The sequence below is a fragment of the Tamandua tetradactyla genome, chromosome 18 (genome assembly GCF_023851605.1).
Source record: "Tamandua tetradactyla isolate mTamTet1 chromosome 18, mTamTet1.pri, whole genome shotgun sequence".
NCBI lineage: Eukaryota > Metazoa > Chordata > Mammalia > Pilosa > Myrmecophagidae > Tamandua > Tamandua tetradactyla.
The window spans coordinates 23,715,832-23,739,509 of NC_135344.1; the positions used below are offsets into that span (position 1 = coordinate 23,715,832).

The following is a 23,678-nucleotide window of genomic DNA, read 5'->3' on the forward strand; positions in this document are numbered from 1 at the left end:
GTTTTTACTTTTCTAAGAGGCTCGCAACTAACCCTGAGGTCCTACTTGGGCTTTGCAGAAAGCTGCCCACTCTCCCCAGCAGTCCCTGACAGCTCGCTCGTCTGGGTTTTGTCAGCTGGCCCGGCTGCATTTCACCAGGCCCCTCTGCCAGGGCCTCCCTGGCGGCATCAACAAGTGTCACACCTACTGCAGAAACACCCTCAAGTTTCATCACAGTGATGCTAAAAAATATTCTCCAGCTTCAGCAATGACCTGGCTTATTCAAGGGCAGGGAAAAAATGTTCTCCTTCCAGAACTTCCCTGAGCATGGTATTTTCCCTCTTAGGGAGATATGAACTTTTCTGGAAATAGACCCAACTGTTCGTGGAAAAGATCCCTAACCCTGTAGCTCTTCTGAATCCCAGTCCCAGGATTGAAATACCCAATCAGTGCCTTACACCCAGCCTGGGGAGCCCACAACTGAGCCAGCTCTCCTATAACGTCTCTTTGATAAAGAATATTGAACAGTAAGTACACGGACTTTGGTTTTTAAATAAGGAACAGCTGTGCTTTAAATATATTGTTGTTTACAGTTTCTGTGATAGGGAGCAATGCAGATTGTTTCCTTATGGAATAAAACAAGGTGAAACAAATAGGGGCTATATGGAATGATTGGGCACGTAGTGTTTTAAAGTGGACATATTTGCATGGTCTTGTAGTTTGTTTGTTCTGACCCATCGTTGAAATTATTTGTGGTTTTTCTAAATGTTTGTTTATTTTGGCTTGACAGTAATTGAAATAATTTGTTTCACTGCAAGGCTACCGCAACAATAAGGAAAAAGACATATAAGATGATTCAATGGGGCGATTTCTAAAGGCTGACTCTACCTTTGTAAGCTAACATGGAACACTGAGTAATCTATCCAGGTAACCTAGTTCCCATACATCTCTGCCTGAATTAGTTGAGTATTTCAGTCCAGAGTGATTCCTTTGACTTGGATTATCTGAATGATGATTTAAAATCCTTACTTTTGTGTAGACACAGCAGTATGTTCTCTGACTACGGGCGATGCAAGTTCCTGAAAACCTATCAAACATTTCAAAATGGCTGATACAAATATTCATCAAGTCTTTACATGGATCTTTTTAAGAAATTTAAGGCAAAACGCAAGCAAAAAAAATCCATTCATAAAATGACTCCAACATTGTGTTCTGTTACCATGAACACATCTAAACTTTAAGATCAAGAGTATAAATTACAGCTATCTGGCAAATATATAAAAATAGATACAAGCATTTAAAGCTGCTTTGCCTCTAAATATTTCCTTTCCACAACCTTTTCCTTAAGTAAAGGCAGCTTTCATTTTTAAAGATTAATTAGCCAGGAATGGTAATTTAGTCTTTCTGCTGCTCCAACAGTGTGTGAGACATTTCATAGCAGCATCCCAACTAAGGGTAAATTGAGCAAGTGTTTATGATGTGACTCTTCTGAATTGAAACTCAGGATGCTGTGAGCTACCTCCTCAAAAGACAAATGGAAAAATCCTATATTAAAAGGCACTGATGGTTAGTAGACATGTTCAGATATTTGAAATCAGTACTTAAAACAAATAAATACATTTCAGTTCCCACACAGCATTGTTCTTTTGAGTTCTTATAAAACATTCAGCCACAATTTAGAGAAGATTTTTAGGTAAGGTGGAATTCCTATTATCACCTGCAAAGTTTCTCTCCCCCACCCCAACTTAGTTTTTAACAGTCCCATGCACACTGAGATGTTGGCATCAGCCTTTTTAAGAAGGATGCTAATTTCCTAAACTGGTTGGAGGGAAGTAGGGTGGTGCTGAGGAAAAAAGCACAGGCTATGAAGTCAGATCCCAAATTAAATCCTGACTATAGTACAGTTTTCAATCTGTTTGAAGCCCAGTTTTCTCTTCTGTAAAATGAAGATAACAATATGCACTTTGATAGGACTGGCAGGGCAATTAGATGAGTAAATACACCTAAAGCATATGCCACACCACAGTTTCTCAACAAAAATTAGTTCTCCTTGGTTACTTAAAAAGCTTCTCTCTTTTTTGTTTTGCTAAAACTAAAGAATGCTTTTATCATATAAACTATATAAAAGTAATAGAAACGACATATTATTGACATTAGTACAATTATTAAACAAAAATAACACAGAAAATTACATTTTTTTTTTTTTTTTTTTGGAAAGACAGAGAGAAGGAAGGAAGGAAGGAAGAAAGGGAAACATTTTTAAACATTTTCTTGTATTCTGTTTCTCCGTTTTTGTTACATGGGCTGGGGCCGGGAATCGAACCGAGGTCCTCCGGCATAGCAGGCAAGCACTTTGCCCGCTGAGCCACCGCGGCCCGCCCAAATTACATTTTTTTGAGGAAAATTCAGTGCTTGGAAATATATGAGGGTTAAAGAGAGAACAATTATATTTTAGAATGCATCTATGATAAATAAAAAAATTTTGCCTAAAAATAGCTAATGTTCGTATTTAAAGAGAGAGATTTATCAAAATCATCTGAGGATGCTTTTTACTATGTATCAATACCATTTTAAAATATGAGTTTTCATAAATTCAAAGGAATGGAAGGTAAGGATAAATTTATGTGTACAAGATGATGTTTGGGATTATTATGAAAACTAAAGCACAAGCCTAGATTTTCCTCAGGAACCTTAGTTGAGCCTTTTTTTTTTTTTTTTGCTTAATCACAGGCATTGTAGAGTGAGAGGAGTGGGACTGGGTGAGAGCTCGTGGAAATCAGCTGAGCAGAGGCTGCGGCTTGGCGGGCCATCCCGGAGCCATGTCGTCCCCAACTGAGGAAGCACAGTGTGGGCTGAAATTGGGAGGCAGTCTAGGGGCTCACAGTGAGTGGTCTGCTTTCTTGTTCTGGGTGAGGCCAGTCAGGTATGGAGGGGGAGACCAAGAATCATCAGCAGGACTTGTGGGACAGCACTGAAGAATTTTATCAAACTTCATACTACCCTCTAGGCTGAGAGATTTCAAACCGAGTCAAGAGGTTATCCTGGAGGTTATTCTTGTGCATTACATAGATACCCCCTTTCAGTTTATGGTGTATTAGAGAGGCTAGAGGGAAGTACCTGAAAATGTAAAGCCATGTTCCAGTAGCCTTGTTTCTTTCTTTTTTTTTTTTTTTATTTATTAAACATACCAACATACAAACACAAACATTCTTACCATATGATCATTCCATTCTACATATATAATCAGTAACTCACAATATCATCACATAGCTGTATATTCATCATCAGAATAATTTCTTAGAACATTTGCATCAATTCAGAAAAAGAAATAAAAAGAAAACAGAAAGAAATTCATACATACCATACCCCTTACCCCTCTAGTAGCCATGTTTCTTGAAGATGATTGTATAATGATATAGCTTTTACAATGTGACTGAGTGATTGTGAAAACCTTGTATCTGATGCTCCCTTTACCTAGAGCATGGACAGATGAGTAAACAATATGGATATGCTTTTTCTTTTTATTTCTTTTTCTGGAGTGATACAAATGTTCTACAAAATGATCATGGTGATGAATACATAACTTTGTGATGAAATTGTGAGCCACTGATTGTATACCATGTATGGAATGTTTGTACGTTAAGAATGTTTATGTTTGTTATGTTGTTTTATCAATAAAAATATTTAAGGGGGAAAAAAAAACCTTATTATCCCTTGTTTTTCCTAAGGTACCCCACAGTTTTTGCCCAGGCACATCAGAATGCATTGATAAATTCTTGAGTTACTCACAGTTTCACCTTTTAAAAGCAACAAAGAACCCTGTTATTCTGGGTTTAATTTTGCCATAAAGAAAAACTGAAAATGTTGAAATGGAGAAAGTGATTGTCATCTTAGGGTTGGCAAAAAGGAAGGAATAGTTAGACATCCAACCTACATGAGAGAAAAAAAACATTTAAAATCTTTTAAGCCCTAGTTGGGTTTTCTGAATGGATAAAATATATCAGGAGATTCAGGAAACCAGGTTGAACAGATGTTCAGTTCTGTATATACTGCACCATACCTCTCCCAGCAAGTCTGATGCTGAAGACCCCCCTGATTTCCTAATCCCTTTACCTTGAACCCTGCTCTGTAATAACCAAGCACTAGTGTAGTGATTCTCAAACTTTGAAATACAACACATCTAGAGGGCTCACTAAAACACAGGTTGCTGCGCCCACCCACAGAGTTTCTGATTCAATAGGTCCTGAGGATTTGTAGTTCTTATAAGTCCCCAGATGATGCTGATAGTATTGGTATGGGGACTCTGAGAACCACTGTTCCAGCCATTTCTTAGACCTGAGATTCCTGAAAGTAACCTATTTCACTTGTTTTTGTTTTAATCAGTCAACATGCCTTCTTCTCCAAGATCAGGAGTCACAGCGCAACATACAGTGCAGGAGAAAATACAAAGACAACCCAAATAGGGATCCTGCAGGCAAAGAGCTTACAGTCTTGCCTGCGGGGAGGGTATGCTCAGCTAAGTGAGCCACCGTTTGGTGGGGGAGGAACGATGACTTTTTTCCATTTGAGGATATTAAGGAAGGCCTCAAGGAGAGGCTAGCATTTCAGCTGGGGTTTCCAAAATGGTGGGATTTGATATACAGAGATGGAAGTCCAGTCCTTCTGTGTAAAGGAAACAAAGGTTTTCAAAAAAACTCATGATGAGCAGAAAGGTATAGGATACTACAGAAATCAGAAAAGTGGTTTGGTAGAGTTAGGTTTTCCACAGTTCTTCTTAGCACTGACTATCTTGGGGAGGCATTCTTTGGTCAAGCCATCTGGTTTCAAGTCCTTTACATATGCCTGTGACTTGGAAAGGCAACATGTATGACACAGAAATCTAGAAAGGAGAACCAGTGGTGGGAATTTCAGGCACCATAGATGGGGAGGGAGGAGCTATGGATGCTTTGGGATGCTTCCCGGAAGTAAAAAAAAAATCATCTCTACATTAAACAATATTGGCTCACATAACTGAGAAGTTCAGGAAGTTGGTTGGGGCCCTGGCTCTATTTTTCATCACTTCTTGAGGCTCTTCTCTTTTTCTGCCTTTTGGCTTCATCCTCAATCTAAAGTTGGCTATCAGACTGCCCTTTGGTCCATGTGTTTTCTTTTTCATCTTCAGAAGGCGTGAAAGACCTAAGCTTTGCACTGACTGGACCACCCATGTGCTGATTGGCTTAGACTTTGCCAATGGAACCAATCGCTGAGCTAGGAGTATGCTGATCAGTTTAGACCAATCAGGGCCCTTAAGAAGGAAGGGTGTAGTCAATGGGTCAGAAGGCTGCTGTGTGGGGTCAGGGATGTACATAGAGTTGGGGAGGAGTAGCATGATGGGCACTTTAGAAGGTTTTAGATATTTTGGAAAAAGGTCTGTAAAGTCAAACTATCTCTTGCCTTAGTCATAAGGTTAGCTGTGGGCAGCATTCATATTTTAGCGTTAAGTTCAGACAAGTTGAAACATTCTTCCCCTAATAGTCCTACTTCTTCCTGGAATGAACCTTGAATCATACAGTCCCACATCTGAAGATTTTCATTTGGTGTGAGGTGCCTTCTTCCTAAGGCTTGGTTTATTTACTAAAAAAAAAAAGTTTAGATTAAAAAATGATTTAGAAAATGAGGCAAGTGGAGGCAATACACGAAAAGTTTCCCCTAAATCCCTAAACAGTGGCCAGATGAAGGGTGTGTGGCAGGATGAGGCTGAGTCTCTTCAGTACCTCTGACAGATCCCCACGCAGCTCACTTTCTTGAGTTTTCGTGCTGAGAGGTGATTTGTTTGGCATCATAAATCCAAGTTCAGTTAATTACACCCAAGGTGGGCCATAATCTCAGTGACTACAGGGCGGGGACTGAGACAGAGGAGAAGCTCTGATTTCCCGGGTCCTCCACTACGTGGCTGAAGCCCGAAATTCTACAAGGTTTCACCTCCTGGTCCCAATTAAAATTCTCCCAAGAGGGCTGAGGCAGATTTCCTCTGGGATTTCTGTTATAGGGAAAGCAAGCTTGAGGAATGTTGGCGGAGAGGTACGGGAGGAACCAGAGAGAGATTTTCTTTACTACACAATGTTCTTAGTCATTGCTTTGATGAAACCTTCCTAGACTAGACACAACAGCCCATGACATTCAACTTCGAACCAAAGCGATCGTCGCTAATTAACTCATGGAAGTTCTGTACATTTATGCCATTACAAGCTTTCCTGGCTTTGGTGTTTATCCTGAGAGAGAACAAGGATAAGATAGGTAAGAGACTGTATCTTTCAATACGATCAATTAGAAATCAGATTCAAGACACCTGGCCTGTGCCGCTAACAAGCTGTGCTACCTTGGGAAAGTTACTTAACCTGCCTGTGTTACCAGTGTGTTTCTCAATTATAAAGTCAGGGGAGATTCAAAAATCTCTTAGGTTTCTTTCACCTTGAGCTATGTTTTTAGACCTCACTTAAAGAACTGGAAACTACTACAGGTTTTAAATGGCAGAGAAGAGGAGGATTTCAGTGGGAAGACTCCTATTCCACCTTAAAAAAAGTTCAGAACAATACCAGGGAGAGCAGCAACTACAGCACAGCATTTCACCATTCATACATCCTTAGTACACACCAGCTGACACATACATAGAGTTGTTCACTATTAATATTTAGTTTATTAAGCAGCAGTATAAATTCAAAATATTTAAAAGGATATGCACAGACATTCATTGTCCCCCTCATGCATCCCCTTGGTATCTCAACACTCACCTCTTCTGAGAAAAGGTTAATCTTTTTCTGGGTATTTCTAGAGTTATATGTATAAACAAGCATATAAGAATATTCTTTTATGTAGTTGTTATGTAAGTGATAGCATACTCCATACACTTGTCTATACCTTATTTATCTCACGTAATAATAAACCTAGTGATTATTCCATATCAATGCACATAGAACTGCCTCTTCTTTTAAATGGCCGTTGCTGTTTGTTTGTTTTTTAAGGGTTCTTTTGTATAGATAAACTACAGTCAGATTTCTATTGATGAACATTTAGGTTGCTTCCAGTCTTTTGCTATCACAAACAAACAATGCTGCAATAAATATAGTAGGCACTCATTAAATGTCTTCTTGCCTCTGTTTTAAAAGTTAACACCAGTGAGGCGTATTTTGTATATCATGTAATTTTTTCTTTCCAAGTGTTCAATTTTTTAGTAAAACCATCATCAGACGTTAGTTTTAGAACATTTTATCACCCCAAAAAGATCCCTTACACACATTTATTGTTAATCAGCATTCTTCCCACTGCCTGCTGGCCCTCTAGCAACCACTATTCTACTTTCTGTGGCTATAGCTTTGCCTCTTTTGAATTTTCATATACATGGAATCACACAACGTTGGTCTCCTGGGTCCGGCTTCTTTCATTGAGCATCATGTTTTTGAGATTCGTTCATGTCATACCATGTATCTATAGAATGCAATAGTATTGCATGGTATACCACATTTTATCTACCCATTCACTAACTGATGGGTGTTTAGGCTGCTTCCAATTTACCGCTATTATGAAAAATGCTGCTAAGAACATTTGTGTAGGTCTTTGGTGAATAATGTGTTTTCATTTCTCTTGGGTAGATTCCTAGGAGTGAAGCTGTTGGATCAAATAGTAAATTTATTTTTAACTTTCTAAGAAACTGCCAAACTATTTTCAAGAGTGTCTGTACCCCTTTACATTTCCACCAACAATGTATGTGGGTGCTTGTTTTTTTTCCCATCTTCTCCAACCTTGTCTGTCTTTTTTATTATAGTCATTCTAGTGGGTATGAAATGCTTTCTAACTGTGGTTTTCATTTGTATTTCCCTAATGACTGATGATGTTGAGCCTCTTTTCATGCTCTTATTTTCTTGCTTCTTTTTACATACCGTCCTAAAAATCATACCCAAGAAAGAGCATGTTTAGGCTTCAACAAACTTAGGCTCGTATACAAGCCTGCCACTTGGAAGCAGTGAAAAATGAGGTTTGTTACATCAGGTCTTTGAAGTTAGTTAGGCCTCCAAGTCATTACCTGTGAAAAGGGGAAAGAATACCTTGCTGTGAGGATTAAATGTGATAATGTACATGAAGTGCCTAGCCTGGGGCTGACTCTTAGTAGGCACTCAGTACAATGTTAGTTGTCTCTTCCTATATGATCTGGTCTCCTCCCTCCCCTCTTCCAGAACCCAACTTTGGGCATGGTTGCTTTCTGCCAGCTAATACAGAGTTGGGTATTGAGTGACAGTAAGGGTAGTGTCCATTCTGCAGTAACTTAGATGGCAAATTCAGGAACATCATTGCCATTGGATTAGGTTGGGTGTTCAGAACTAACTCTCTTGTCCCCAAGGAGAAAGAGCTCTACTGCCAGCTTTCCTACCAGCTCAAGAAGAACTGGTGGCACATTATCTGCATGTGGGCCATAAGCTTTTCCCAGATTCCTGGAGCTGACAGCAGGATTTCTGCTGACAGCAGCTATGCCACCAGCTCTGCATGGGGCAGATTAGCCAAAATAACACTTGGTAGTGTTAGAGTGCTTTAAATGTTCGAAGAACTCTCTGATAGCCTCTTACTTGTTCTTCACTGACTTGAGAGATGGATATTATTTATGTCAATGTTAAAGTCACAGTCACTGATAGCATTTAATACTGAGTGTTTGCTGTGTTATTCAGAAGTGCTTCATATATACTGACTCATTTCATTTTCATAACAACCAAATGAAATAGGTACTACTATTGTAGTTTTACAGATGAAAAAACTGAGGCCAAGAGAAACTAGACTAGTAAGAGACAGAGCTAAGGTTTGACCCAAGGCAGTGTGGTGCAGTGATCCATACCCTTCATAGCTACTTCTTTCTGGTGCTCTGTTTAGAGCCCTGCCATTTTGGAGTACTTCTTAAGTGCAATATATGAAGACTTTCATTTCACAACTTCATTTCTTGGTATCTGGTCTGGAGAACCACTTGTGTCCAAGGAGGCATGTACTAGGATGTTCTTTGATACACATTTGTAAAGTCTAAAAAACTCCTATGAAGCTATACGTCATCCATACAAGAACAAAAATTAATTAGATTGGCTTGACAATATTGCCAAGTAAAATAAGCCAACTGCATAATGAGTTTAGATGATGTAAAACCATACATTCAACAAAATTATATATATACTTAAAAATTAATAAAAGAATGCCTAGAAGGACCCCAAGTCCTCTGGGAAAGTACTGAGATTGAGGGATGGTGCTTGCAGGGGACTCTACTTTTATATGTATTTTTATGAATGTGAATCTGTCCATTTAGAATCCGTATAATTAAAATCAAATAAAATTTTTTTAAAAAAGAAGAAGTGTGTCCTGGGCCACACAGCTGAAAAACAAGGCAAAGGTCTTGTTCTTTCCAGTTAACATATTGTCCCTCCAGCATTGTCTGCAAACCCCACCACGGCCCCTTCCACAGATATCAGTAGTTCAATATTAATTGCAGTCATCTCTACAGAGTATAAGAAGTCTGTCCTCAAGGGGAGTTCTCCCCGTCAGAGGAAGCCATGGCACATGAACCATGGCCTGATGTAACCATCCTTTCGCTTTCGCCAGCACAGTAAGTGCCCCATGGCTGTGACACATGGCCATGAAACCAACTGTGTGAGTCAAATAGTGGGTCTTGCTAAATATTTGAACGCATGGGACATCACTGTCAGGAAGTAGTCACTTAAGGGGGTGCCACAGGTGACACATATGGGTCACCCCAACTTTTGACTTCTTGATTTGTCCTTTTGTCTCTTTCCATCCATAGCAATAGTCCCCAGGAATGGGACTGAAGGAGTCATGTCCTGTAAATTACTATTACAGTGAACATTACACCAGGAGAACTTGTTAAACATCTGTTGGAACATTACTTAAAAAAAAAAAAAACATTGTGATAACGCACAGCAGAACAGGAAATTGTTTGAACCAAGTGAAATCTTTCCTTAAAGTCTACCAATATGAGAACCAACAATGTGACTGATTCTTATTAGGCAATTTACCTAGATTCTAATCCATAGAACAACTCTATGAAATAAGCATATTATCCTCTTTTGCAGAGGAGGTAACAGGCTCAATACCTCTTTCAGGTAAATGATAAATCTGGATGTATCTTCAACCCTGGATGTGACAAAGCCAGGGGTTGGCCCACAATCTTCTTGTTCAGGAGAGAGTTATCCAGCCATGACAGCCATTCTCACCTCCCCACTTGAATGGTATTCTAGGAATGTGCAGACTCAGGGTACTCATCCCTCCACACCCAACGTTTTTCTTAAGAAGTGTTGGAGATTGGCAATAAAAAGGAATGAAGTTCCAATACATGCTACAACATAGATGAACCTTGAAGGCATTATGGTACATCAAAGAAGCTAGACCCCAAGGACCACATACTATATGACTCTATTTATATGAAATATCTAGAAGAGGCAAACCCATAGAGACAGAAATTAGATTAGTGCTTGCCTATGACTGGGAGCCAGAGGGCTTGGGATACTTGGGGGACAATAGCTAAGGGGTACAAGGTTCTTTTGGAGGTAATGAGAATGCTCTAAAATTGATTATGGTGATGGATGCACAAATCTGTGAATATACTGAAGACCATTTTATCAAACACTTTAAATGAGTTATATGGTATTTGAATCATATCTTGTGCTGGTGTGTAACTGTTGTGTACGCCAGAAAAGCCATGTTCTTTAATCCTCATACAATATTGCTGGGTGGGATCTTTTGTTATTGTTTCCATGAAGATGTGACCCACCCAGTTGTGGGTGGTACCTTTTGATTAGGTGGTTTCCAGGAGATGTGTCTCCATCCATTAAAGGTGGGGTTTCTTACTGGAGCCCTTTAAGAGGGAACCATTTTGGAAAAAGCTTCAGTGCCAACAGAGCCCACATGGCCAGAGACCTTTGGAAATGAAGAAAGAAAATGCCCCCAGGGAAACTGTTTGAAGGTAGAGAAAGCTAACAAACGTTGCCATGTGCCTTCCCAGCTGAGAGAGAAACCCTGAATCCTATCATTTCTTTCTTTAGAGTCAAGGTATCTTTCTTTGGATGTCTTAGTTTGGACATTTCTATGGTCTTAGAACTGTAAACTTGTAACTTAATACATTCCCCTTTTTAAAGCCAACCCATTTCTGGTATATTGCATTCTGGCAGCTTTAACAAACTAAAACATATCTCATTAAAGCTATTGAACAAAATAAAGTGGTACAGAGACATAGGCATCACTACTGGTCCACACACCAGGTGAGATGATGTTTCCAACTCGAAGTCACACCCTTTTATTTATTTGCCAACCCTTGTTCCATGCTTTTTACAGAGTCAAGGACAGCAGTTCAGCTCATATATACAGTTTTCACTACTAATCATGAAATACCATACAAAATTTAAACTGGACTTATATTTTGCTTCTGCCTTATGCTTAGATTTAGCCATAAAGTCATTTGTTTAATAATCTTGAGAAATATATACTGATATTAAATCAGCTTCTGTCATCAGCTTAAACCTCCAAAATGGAATCCATGCTTGCTTATGCATTTATTCATACAGTAATTCAATGACATGCTCCATGTTTTCTTTAAACATTTTCATCCTTGTGAAGAAGGGTATCATTAAGGTTGTCCATTTTTTTAATGAATTTATTTATTATTTTTTATTAATTAAAAAATAACAAACAAAACAACAAGATATCATTCCATTCTACATATATAATCAGTAATTCTTAATATCATCACATAGTTGCATATTCATCATTTCTTAGAACATTTGCATCGATTTAGAAAAAGAAATAAAACGATAATAGAGAAAAAAAAGTTATACGTACCATACCCCTTACCCTCACTTTCATTTACCACTAGCATTTCAAACTAAATTTATTTTAACATTTGTTCCCCCTGTTGTTTATTTTTATTCCATATGTCCTACTCTTGTTGATATGGTAGATAAAAGGAGCATCAGACACAAGGTTTTCACATTTACAGAGTCACATTGTGAAAGCTATATCATTGTTCAGTCATTATCAAGAAACATGGCTACTGGAACACATCACTACATTTTTAGGCAGTTCCCTCCAGCCTCTCCACTACATCTTGAACAACAAGGTGATATCTACTTAATGTGTAAAATAACCTCCAGGATAACCTCTCGACTCTGTTTGGAATCTCTCAGCCACTGACACGTAGTTTCATTTCACTCTTCCCCCTTTTGGTCGAGAAGGTTCTCTCAATCCCTTGATGTTAATTCTCAGCTCATTCTAGGGTTTTTCTCAGTCCCTTGATGCCGAGTCTCAGCTCATTCCAGGATCTCTGTCCCACGTTGCCAGGAAGATCCACACCCCTGGGAGTCATGTCCCACATAGACAGGGGGAGGGTGGTGAGTCTGCTTGCTGTGTTGGCTGGAGAGAGAGGCCACATCTGAGCAACAAAAGAGGCTCTCTTGGGGGTGACTCTTAGGCCTAAATTTTAAGTAGACTTGACCTATCCTTTGTGGGGTTAAGTTTCATATGAACAAACCCCAAGACTGGGGGCTCAGCCTAGAGCTTTGGTTGTCCACACTGCTTGTGAGAATATCAAGAATTCGACTTGGGGAAGTTAAATTTCTCCCCGCTCTCACCATTCCCCGAAGGGGGCTTGCAAATATTTTTCCACTCACTGATCAAATCACTCTGGGATTCATTGGGGCATCACTCTGGACAAACCAACAAAATCTCATGTCCTACCTGAGATTCCAAGTACTTATGATGTTCAGTCAAACTATCTACATAAGTTATATTAGGAAATGCTCTAGTCAAAATATAAATTTTGAAACAAACATTTTTTGCTTTAGACTCACACATAAGGTGACATTTTAAAATATTAATTACCATCTATTTTCAGCACCCTGCAATAATGACATTCCTTTATTCTTCCTCATGCAAAAACATTTTTAAAATTTGTACATTGTACAGTTCACTATTGTTATACACTCTAGGCATTCGTAGATTATACCATCTCAATCTTTAAGATCTATCTTTAACATCTGATTTCATTTATGTCCCCAGCCCTCCTCCCTCTGTCATTCTCACATGCAGCTTCATTCAGCATTTTAACATAATTATATTACAGTTAGGTAGTATTGTGCTGTCCATTTCTGAGTTTTTGTATTCAGTCCTGTTGCACAGTCTGTATCCCTTCAGCTCCAATTACCCAATATCTTACCCTATTTCTATCTCCTGATGATCTCTGTTACCAACGACATATTCCAAGTTTATTCACTAATGTCAGTTCATATCAGTGAGACCATACAGTATTTGTCCTTTAGTTTTTGGCTACTCTCACTCAGCATAATGTTCTCAAGGTCCATCCATGTTGTTACATACTTCATAAGTTTATTCTGTCTTAAAGCTGCATAATATTCCATCATATGTATATACCACAGTTTGTTTAGCCACTCGTCTGTTGATGGACATTTTGGCCGTTTCCATCTCTTTGCAATTGTAAATAATGCTGCTATAAACATTGGTATGCAAGTGTCCGTTTGTGTCTTTGCCCTTAAGTCCTCTGAGTAGATACCTAGCAGTGGTATTGCTGGGTCTTATGGCAATTCTATATTCAGCTTTTTGAGGAACCACAAAACTGCCTTCCACAGTGGTTACACCATTTGACATTCCCACCAACAGTGGATAAGTGTGCCTCTTTCTCCACATCCTCTCCAGCACTTTTCATTTTCTGTTTTTTTGATAATGGCCATCCTGGTGGGTGTGAGATGATATCTCATTGTGGTTTTGATTTGCATTTCTCTAATGGCCAGGGACATTGAGCATCTCTTCGTGTGCCTTTTGTCTATTTGTATTTCCTCTTCTGAGAAGTGTCTGTTCAAGTCTTTTTCCCACTTTGTAATTGGGTTGGCTGTCTTTTTGTTGTTGAGTTGAACAATCTCTTTATAAATTCTGGATACTAGACCTTTATCTGATGTCGTTTCCAAATATTGTCTCCCATTGTGTAGGCTGTCTTTTTACTTTCTTGATGAAGTTCTTTGATGCACAGAAGTGTTTAATTTTGAGGAGCTCCCATTTCCTTCTTTCTTTCTTCAGTGCTCTTGCTTTAGGTGTAAGGTCTATAAAACCGCCTCCAATTATAAGATTTATAAGATATCTCCCTACATTTTCCTCTAACTGTTTTATGGTCTTAGACCTAATGTTTAAATCTTTGATCCATTTTGAGTTAACTTTTGTATAGGGTGTGAGATACGGGTCCTCTTTCATTCTTTTGCATATGGATATCCAGTTCTCTAGGCACCATTTATTGAAGAGACTGTTCTGTCCCAGGTGAGTTGGCTTGACTGCCTTATCAAAGATCAAATGTCCACAGATGAGAGGGTCTATATCTGAGCACTCTTTTCGATTCCATTGGTCAATATATCTATCTTTATGCCAGTACCATTCTGTTTTGACCACTGTGGCTTCATAATATGCCTTAAAGTCAGGCAGTGTGAGACTTCCAGCTTCGTTTTTTTTTTCCTAAAGATACTTTTAACAATTCAGGGCACCCTGCCCTTCCAGATAAATTTGCTTATTGGTTTTTCTATTTCTGAAAAGTAAGTTGTTGGGATTTTGATTGGTATTGCATTGAATCTGTAAATCAATTTAGGTAGAATTGACATCTTAAGTATATTTAGTTTTCCAGTCCATGAACATGGTATGCCCTTCCATCTATTTAGGTCTTCTGTGATTTCTTTTAGCAGTTTTTTGTAGTTTTCTTTGTATAGGTCTTTTGTCTCTTTAGCTAAATTTATTCCTAAGTATTTTATTATTTTAGTTGCAATTGTAAATGCAATTTGTTTCTTGATTTCCCTCTCAGATTGTTCATTGCTAGTGTATAGAAACACTATGGATTTTTGAATGTTGATCTTGTAACCTGCCACTTTGCTCTATTCGTTTATTAGCTCTAATAGTTTTGCTGTGGATTTTTCAGGGTTTTCAACATATAGTATCATATCATCTGCAAACAGTGATAGTTTTACTTCTTCCTTTCCAATTTTGATGCCTTGTATTTCTTTTTCTTGTCTAATTGCTCTGGCTAGAACTTCCAACACAATGTTGCATAACAGTGGTGATAGTGGACATCCTTGTCTTGTTCCTGATCTTAGGGGGAAAGTTTTCAGTTTTTCCCCATTGAGGATGATATTAACTGTGGGTTTTTCATATATTCCCTTTATCATTTTAAGGAAGTTCCCTAGTATTCCTATCCTTTGAAGTGTTTTCAACAGGAAAGGATGTTGAATTTTGTCAAATGCCTTCTCTGCATCAATTGAGATGATCATGTGATTTTTCTGCTTTGATTTGTTGATATGGTGTATTACATTAATTGATTTTCTTATGTTGAACCATCCTTGCATACCTGGGATGAATCCTACTTGGTCATGATGTATAATTCTTTTAATGTGTTGCTGGATTTGATTTGCTAGAATTTTGTTGAGGATTTTTGCATCTATATTCATTAGAGAGATTGGTCTGTAGTTTTCTTTTTTTGTAATATCTTTGCCTGGTTTTGGTATGAGGGTAATGTTGACTTCATAGAATGAATTAGGTAGCTTTCCCTCCACTTCAATTTTTTTGAAGAGTTGGAGCAGGGTTGTACTGATTCTTTCTGGAATGTTTGGTAGAATTCACATGTGAAGCTGTCTGGTCCTGGACTTTTCTTTTTGGGAAGCTTTTTAATGACTGATTCAATTTCTTTACTTGAGATTGGTTTGCTGAGGTCATCTATTTCTTCTTGAGTCAAAGTTGGTTGTTCATGCCTTTCTAGGAAGTTGTCCATTTCATCTACATTGTTGTATTTATTAACACAAAGTTGTTCATAGTATCCTGTTATTGCCTCCTTTATTTCTGTGGGGTCAGTGGTTATGTCTCCTCTTCCATTTCTGATCTTATTTATTTGCGTCCTCTCTCTTCTTCTTTTTGTCAATCTTGCTAAGGGCCCATCAATCTTATTGATTTTCTCATAGAACCAACTTCTGGTTTTATTGATTTTCTCAATTGTTTTCATGTTCTCAATTTCATTTATTTCTGCTCTCATCTTTGTTATTTCTTTCCTTTTGCTTGCTTTGGGGTTAGTTTGCTGTTTTTTCTCCAGTTCTTCCAAGTGGACAGTTAATTCCGCCATTTTTGCCCTTTCTTCTTTTTTGATATAGGCATTTAGGGCAATAAATTTCCCTCTTAGCACTGCCTTTGCTGCGTCCCATAAGTTTTGATATGTTGTGTTTTCATTTTCATTCGCCTCGAGATATTTACTGATTTCTCTTGTGATTTCTTCCTTGACCCACTGGTTTTTTAAGAGTGTGTTGTTGAGCCTCCACATATTTGTGAATTTTCTGGTGCTCTGCCTATTATTGATTTCCAACTTCATTCCTTTATGATCTGAGAAAGTGTTGTGTATGATTTCAATCTTTTTAAATTTGTTGAGACTTGCTTTGTGACCCAGCATATGGTCTGTCTTTGAAAATGATCCATGAGCACTTGAGAAAAAGGTGTATCCTGCTTTTGTGGGGTGTAATGTCTTATAAATGTCTGTTAAGTCTAGCTCATTTATTGTAATATTCAAATTCTCTGTTTCTTTATTGATCCTGTCTAGATGTTCTGTTCATTGATGAGAGTGGGGAATTGAAGTCTCCAACTATTATGGTAGATGTGTCTATTTCCCTTTTCAGTATTTGTAGTGTATTCCTCACATATTTTGGGGCATTCTGATTCGGTGCGTAAATATTTATGATTGTTATGTTTTTTGTTTAATTGTTCCTTTTATTAGTAGATAGTATCCTTCTTTGTCTCTTTTAACTGTTTTACATTTGAAGTCTAATTTGTTGGATATTAGTATAGCTACTCCGGATCCTTTCTGGTTGTTATTTGCATGGAATATCTTTTCCAAACCTTTCACTTTCAACCTATGTTTATCTTTGGGTCTAAGATGTGTTTCCTGTAGACAGCATATAGAAGGATCCTGTTTTTTAATCCATTCTGCCAGTCTGTCTTTTGATTGGGGAGTTCAATCCATTAACATTTAGTGTTATTACTGTATGGGTAGTACTTTCTTCTACCATTTTTCCTTTTGTATTTTATATGTCATATCTAATTTTCCTTCTTTCTACACTCTTCTCCACACCTCTCTCTTCTGTCTTTTCATATCTGTCTCTAGTGCTCCCTTTAGTATTTCTTGCAGAGCTGGTCTCTTGGTCACAAATTCTCTCAGTGATTTTTTGTCTGAAAATGTTTTAATTTCTCCCTCATTTTTGAAATACAATTTTGCTGGGTATAGAATTCTTGGTTGGCAGTTTTTCTCTTTTAGTAATTTAAATATATCATCCCACTGTCTACTCGCCTCCATGGTTTCTGCTGAGAAATCTACACATAGTCTTATTGGGTTTCCCTTGTATGTGATGGATTGCTTTTCTCTTGCTGCTTTCAAGATCCTCTCTTTCTCTTTGATAAGGTTCTGCTTTTGATTTTTTCTTTTATACTTCTTTAAACCTAACTGGGAACAACTTTTCCCTTACACATTGCTGTCTTCTAAGTAAATAATATGATGTGCTAAGTCTGGCATTTTTATCCCTATTGGAGCCCTCAAGTCTTCAATCGTCAAATGTATTGTAACATAATCTGGGATATATATCTATTTGCCATTGTACAGATGCATTCTGTTCCTATTCTGTGAAAGTAATTTGCCATCTGTGTAAGAGGGGCTTATGATACCCTTAAATATAACATATGTTAACCAGGGACCCCATGTGGGACTGTATAACGTAGTGAATCTTCTTGTGGACAATGAGTGGTCAATAGTGCAAATTTAAGAATGTTCTTCTACGAATTAGAATAAAATGCAAAATACTATTACAAGGTATTAATTTAAAAAGCCCTATAACCAAAATAATTGGAAATGCAATTCAAGCCTTTATTAAGCAATGTCAAAAGGATCCAATTCTGACCAGGACTAATGCAGGTGATATGGGTCAGGTTTGGCCTTCCCTCCACCCCTATCTCTAGAATGGGAATCTAGCCCCTATTTTAACCAGGGTCAAAGCTGGCTACAGAGAATTTGTGATCACTTTGGAGCTTTTGGTTCTTCTTCTCTGTCCAGCCCCCAGAAGGCCAGCAAACCAGGGCTCTGCCTTTTCTCTTCCCATAGGATTCATGTTGTACTAAAACCTATTGCCTTCTTCTGCGTACACAAAACATGCCTCAGCAAGGACCCATGGGTTAGCTGGACATGGCTTTGGCATCTTTTTATACTACTAGGTGAACACAGCTGCCATGGCATGTCAGGACTAGCATCCAGTGTTTGATTTTTATTTCCCTTTTTAAAGTTGTCCCACTAAAGTCAGGGTCTGGTGTGTGTTCTCTTTTCCATTACTTTAGTACTCATCTCCTTTCAGACTCTCTATACCTGCTGCACTTCAGTTTGAAGAAGCTCTGGGTGTTTCTCTTGGTCCCTACTAGTGACCTTCTTCATTAGGTTGTATAAACCACTGTCTGATCTGGGGTCTTTCTCAGTCATTTGGCTTTTTAAGTGTTTACTGTGAACTGAGCATTATACTTCCACAGAAAACAAGCCACTTCCCTCTCACCCCTTTTTTTTCCTTTTTTTTTGTTTTTTATAGGCTGTAGGGCATAGAACAGGGACTTGGGAATGACCAGAATGATACCTTCATGGTTTTGCCCCAGTGGTACTGTCACTTCTTTTTTGAACAGGGCAGTGATTTCAGATTGTATATGGTCCTCATTGAATATTTTGGTCCTGGGACTGAGGGCATTAAGAATAGTAAGCCTCTGTCTTCACCCCCTGCTACATGAAAATAACCCCTTATTTATCAAGGTCCTGTTCCCATCTCTTCTCCAAGAGCTCAAAGTACAGTGTTTCAGAAGCTACATTTTCACAGGTTTTTAGTGACTTAGAATGCCCTACTGCTTTTTCCTTGAGAAAGGACTGAAATATACTCCTGGTGTGCCCCCTTCCTCCCTCCTAACTCCTGCCTCTGTTTGTGTGAATTTCCAATCCCCAAATCACATTGTTGAGAGAGCAAACTGTCTGTAAACTCCTGGGTAACTGTCAAGTCATACTGTAGACTTCAGATTGTTCTGTATAAAATGCAAAATAAAATTTTTTATTAGTAATGACAACAACAACAAAGGATCCAATTCAAATCACAAAACCAAATTTCTTAAAATCTTCTTCCCAATCTCTCTTGCCCAATTTTCTACACATATCCCAGCAGTGTGCATGCTCTTCAAACTCCTCTCCAAACTTCTAGTTTCTTTCCCAAGCCAAGCGGTTTCCTTCCATTTTGATGCAAACAATGTAACTTTAACTTTACAGTTCTTTCTACCTCTTAACGAAAATTAGTTTAACCTCAGGCCTGAGCACTGGATTGTTATAGAACACAGTCTTCCTAAGGAAGGGACGACAGTGTATTCTTCTAAATTAATATACTTTCGCCTGATGTTCAATAGAGCTAGGGTGTCTCATCTAGAGGCACTTTGGAAATGATTTTTTATTTCTTTAGTGACTCATCATATTTCTAAGCAGAACATTTTTAAGCCGTTTTATTGCGATGTAGTCACTCTTCTAGTTTGCTAGCTGCCGGAATGCAATATACCAGAAACAGAATGGCTTTTAACAAGGGGAATTTAATGAGTTGCTAGTTTACAGTTCAAAAGCCAAGAAAATGTCCCAGTTAAAACAAGTCTATAGAAATGTCCAATCAAAGGCATCCATCCAGGGTAAGATACCTTGGTTCAAGAAGGCTGAAGAAGTTCAGGGTTTCTCCCTCAAGTGAGAAGGCGCATGACGAACACAGTCAGGGCTTCTCTCTCATCTGGAAGGGCACATGGTGAACACAGCGTCATCTGCTAGCTTTCTCTCCTGGCTTCCGGGATCGTGAAGCTCCCTGGGAGGCATTTCCCTTCTTCATCTCCAAAGGTCGCTGGCTGGTGGACTCTCTGCTTCGTAGAGTTACTCTCTCTGAATCTCTCATTCTCCAAAATATTTCCTCTTTTATAGGACTCCAACAAACCAATCAAGACCCACCCAAATGGGTGAAGACATGTCGTCCCCTAATCCAGTTTAACAACCATTCTTGACTAAATCACATCATCTAGGGAGATGATCTGATTACAGTTTCAAACATACAATATTGAATAGGAATTATTTTACCTTTATGAAATGGGATTTGGGTTAAAACATGGATTTTCTAGGGGGCATACTTCCTTTCAAACCAGCACAGTCAAGTACCATATAATCCATCCAAAGTGTCCAATCAATGGCTTTTAGTATATTCACAGAGCTGTACATTTAATTACCACAATCAATTTTAGAACTTTCTCATTACTCCAAAAAGAAAAACCCCATGCCCCTTAGCAGTCACCTCTCAAACCCTCTGTCCTTCTCTAGCCCTACATAACCACTAATCTATTTCTGTCAGAGCAGTTTTTTTCATCACTATTCATTTATTTATATTTAAATTTTATGAAAATGGAGTCAAACAGTATGTAGTACTTTGTTCCTGGTTTCTTTCACTTAGCATAATTTTTGTTTTGCAATTGATGGAATAATATTTGTATGTTACTATTCACTATAGTCCACAGTTTGCATTAGGTATATATTTATCCATATATCACCCTAATATTAATACCTTGTAATAGTATCATATGTTTGCTCTAGTTGATGAAAGAACATTCTTATGTTTGTACTTTTGATCACACTCATCATCCACAAGAGGGGTCACTATGTTATACAGTCCCGTGTTTCATCTCTAGCTTTCACTCTACTGATATACATGGCCCTACATTTCCCCTTTCAACCACAATCACACCCACAAATCATCACTGTTAATACACTCACTGTAATGTGCCACCATCACCTCTATCTATTTCCAAACATTCACAATTAAACTTATTACACATTCTGCACAAATTAAACATCAGCTCCCCATTGCCTGTTCTCGTTCCATCTAAGCAGAACATCTTGAGATTAAGGAAATGCTACGTGAATAATGCAGCAGTGAGAGCGGCTGGGAGGGGAGGAGGGGCAGGCGTTTGTGAACAGAATGCCTGAAGGGTTGTGTGTGCCAAGCAGGCTGACCTCTTAGGTGTGTGGCCAGGGCTTTCACACAGGGTGACGGGGTTAAAAGGGCCCATGCTGGGTTGAATACTTTTCTCTTGCCATCTTTAAATTCTTAGGAATATTTGAACAAGGAGCTCCCTCCTCATTTTCATTTTCAACTGGGCTCTGTAGCCAGCCCTGCTAATGATGCAAAGGGCCTCAGATATTGTCTGCCTTCTACCCTGGTTCCCTCTCCTTCTGCTCATTTCATGCTCCGCAGGTTTTAAGTTTTAGTGAAACCTTAAACTGCTATTGGAGAACTTGTCTCTGGCATCCTGACTCTCAGGGCATCTGAAATAAACTGGAAAAGTGAGAGGAAAGATGGGACAGTTGGTTCTAGATGGTTAAGAAGCTGTTATTGACACCTGTATGGAGAGAGGTTTCCCGTGCTACAGTCCAATTATGACCATTGGGACCCAGCCTGTCCCACCAAGAGCTAGTTCAGACTTCCATTTTAGGCCTTTGGCAGCCCTGGATTCATCATTTTCAGATTCTAATCCACCCTCCCCAGCTCATGCTCAATGTATCCTTCTGCCATGTGGCTCGTCCCTATTTCCGAGCTCTATGGTGTACGAGAACTACTCACCAACATAAGGAGAAATGGGACTCTGTGTTTAGATAGAGGGCAATGCCTTTTCCAAGTTTGTTGCTGTACAAAGGGTTAGTTTGTGGCTGTCGTCCACCAAGGGTGCGTTGGTAGTGTGGGGCTAGCATTGTGTCAGTGTGATAGAGTGACAAGGGCCCTCGAGACTCCGACAGACCTGAGGCCTTGGGATGTTGCGTGTCTGTGCAGGCTGCGCTCTGCACACCTCTAGGAGGTGCCTTTTGTAGTAAAGTGCACAACCTGTCCAGCCATGGAGGCAACCTCCGGGCTGTGGCCACTTGAGCTGTGTGATGTTGAGAAACAGTGAACCTCTCTGTGCTTCTGCTTCCTCATCTGTGTGATGCAGGAGATATTTATAACCAATTTTTAGGAAGTTCAAGAGGGATTAAACAAAATTACATACCTGGTGACTACTCAGGTGTTTAACACCTACTTGAACTGATAAATAAATGTTCAAAAATTCTAACCCAATCCCTGCCCTCCCCAGGGGCAGCTGTCTGAAGCTAAAAGGAGTTGTTTCCTTTTTCTTTTTAAGTTGCTGCCAATTTAAAAATATCGCCCCTCTGGAGATTCATTTGGTTTTACAAAGTTCCTCTTTTCAAAGGCAAAGTCCTCCTTTCAGGGGTAAAATGTGTCAACCTTATTGAGAATAATATGAGAAGATTTTGATTAAAAAGAGAAAGAAAGTGAGAGGAGGTGGCACTAGTCGTGGCTTGCCTGAGTCCTCTCTCTGACCTTAGCTCTGGCTGTGCTGGGAGTTACCTGAGACATTAGGCAATGTCTGGAGGCATTTTTGAGTGTCCTGGTGGGGGTGGGGGAGCGGCTGCAATGGTATCTAGGGGGGAGGGGTGAGGATGCTGCTAAACATCCTGCGACGCAGAGGGGCTGACCCCACAAACGCATCTGCCCCTGACATCAGTAGTGCCCAGGATGCGAAAGCCTGCCCTATGCCTTTAAACCTATCTGTTGGCCTGAGTAAACCAACAGAGTCACTCCATGCTGCTTCTCCCCTCAAGTAAACCCAGTGGGGCTGCCTGGCTTCTTGGATTCCTAAGAAGGCCAGAGAAATCCCAGAACAAAGGGTGATGTCGGAATTTTTATTTTTCAGATTCCTGTGGCATGAAAGGATGACAGATACAGAAGAGCCCCGGAGGCACACACTTTGTTTTTTATCTACATTGCTTTCCCAGAAGGTTCCTGAGAAGTCAGACATTGAGCTTCGTTGTATAATATCTGGTAAACGTCACAGCTTATCAGTCTCCAAAATTCCCTGTGGCCCAGGTCTCTTGGCTTACACAGACATTGTTAAAACTCTGTTTGGGAAAAGTAACTTGGAAGTTTGTTCCGAGATATGGATCGAACAACTAAATCCTCTACTATTTTTTTTTTCCTAAAAGATTTCTTCGAGAAATTCCTGTCCATTTTAGTGATCTTCACTTCTGGATTAGGCAACTCTCACCCAGATTATTTTTTCAGATAATCCACTCTTAATTTCCCGTGGGTCATGAGATGAATAATTTCACATCAGACAATTTCTTGAACTCTCTGTTCAGTACTGAGTTACTCATTATCCAAAACCTGATGAAATTAGTCTCTAGTGCTTGCCTTCTTCACATGTGAATAAGTGGTGAAATGGTTAAACTAAGGAAAAGTGGGCCTCATAGAGCAAAAGCAGAGGACTGGGATTCCCCTGGACTAGAGAATGGATAACTAAAAAATCCAGAATTGGTGAAGTATTGGTACCCCAATGATAAAAAGGATTTACTAATAAAAGACAATAAAAACAAGAAATAATTGGAATATGTCTGTACCTTCAAAAACAAGGAGGTACCAGTGTTTGCATGAGGAAAGACAGCAGTTCTCCCTTGATCCCTTTTTCGAAGTCCAGACACTAAAATGTCTGTACTTCCTTAGCAGAAGTTATACTAA

At 39.0% G+C, this 23,678-nt stretch overlaps 1 protein-coding gene across 3 annotated transcripts in view; it reads left to right on the forward strand.

The window, feature by feature from the left end:
- Positions 1–221: 221 nt before the first annotated feature.
- ALPK2 (alpha kinase 2) overlaps positions 222–23,678 on the forward strand; it is a 155,471-nt gene continuing 132,014 nt past the window's right edge. The window contains exons 1-2 of one of the 3 annotated variants that reach the window (XM_077135352.1): positions 222–506; positions 22,858–22,985. In XM_077135352.1, coding sequence (XP_076991467.1) covers positions 22,877–22,985 — 109 coding nt within the window. In that variant the 5' untranslated portion in view covers positions 222–506; positions 22,858–22,876. Of the gene's footprint in view, positions 507–2,715; positions 2,863–22,857; positions 22,986–23,678 lie in introns of those variants that run through there. The other 2 variants (XM_077135353.1, XM_077135354.1) reach the window with 2 other exon arrangements.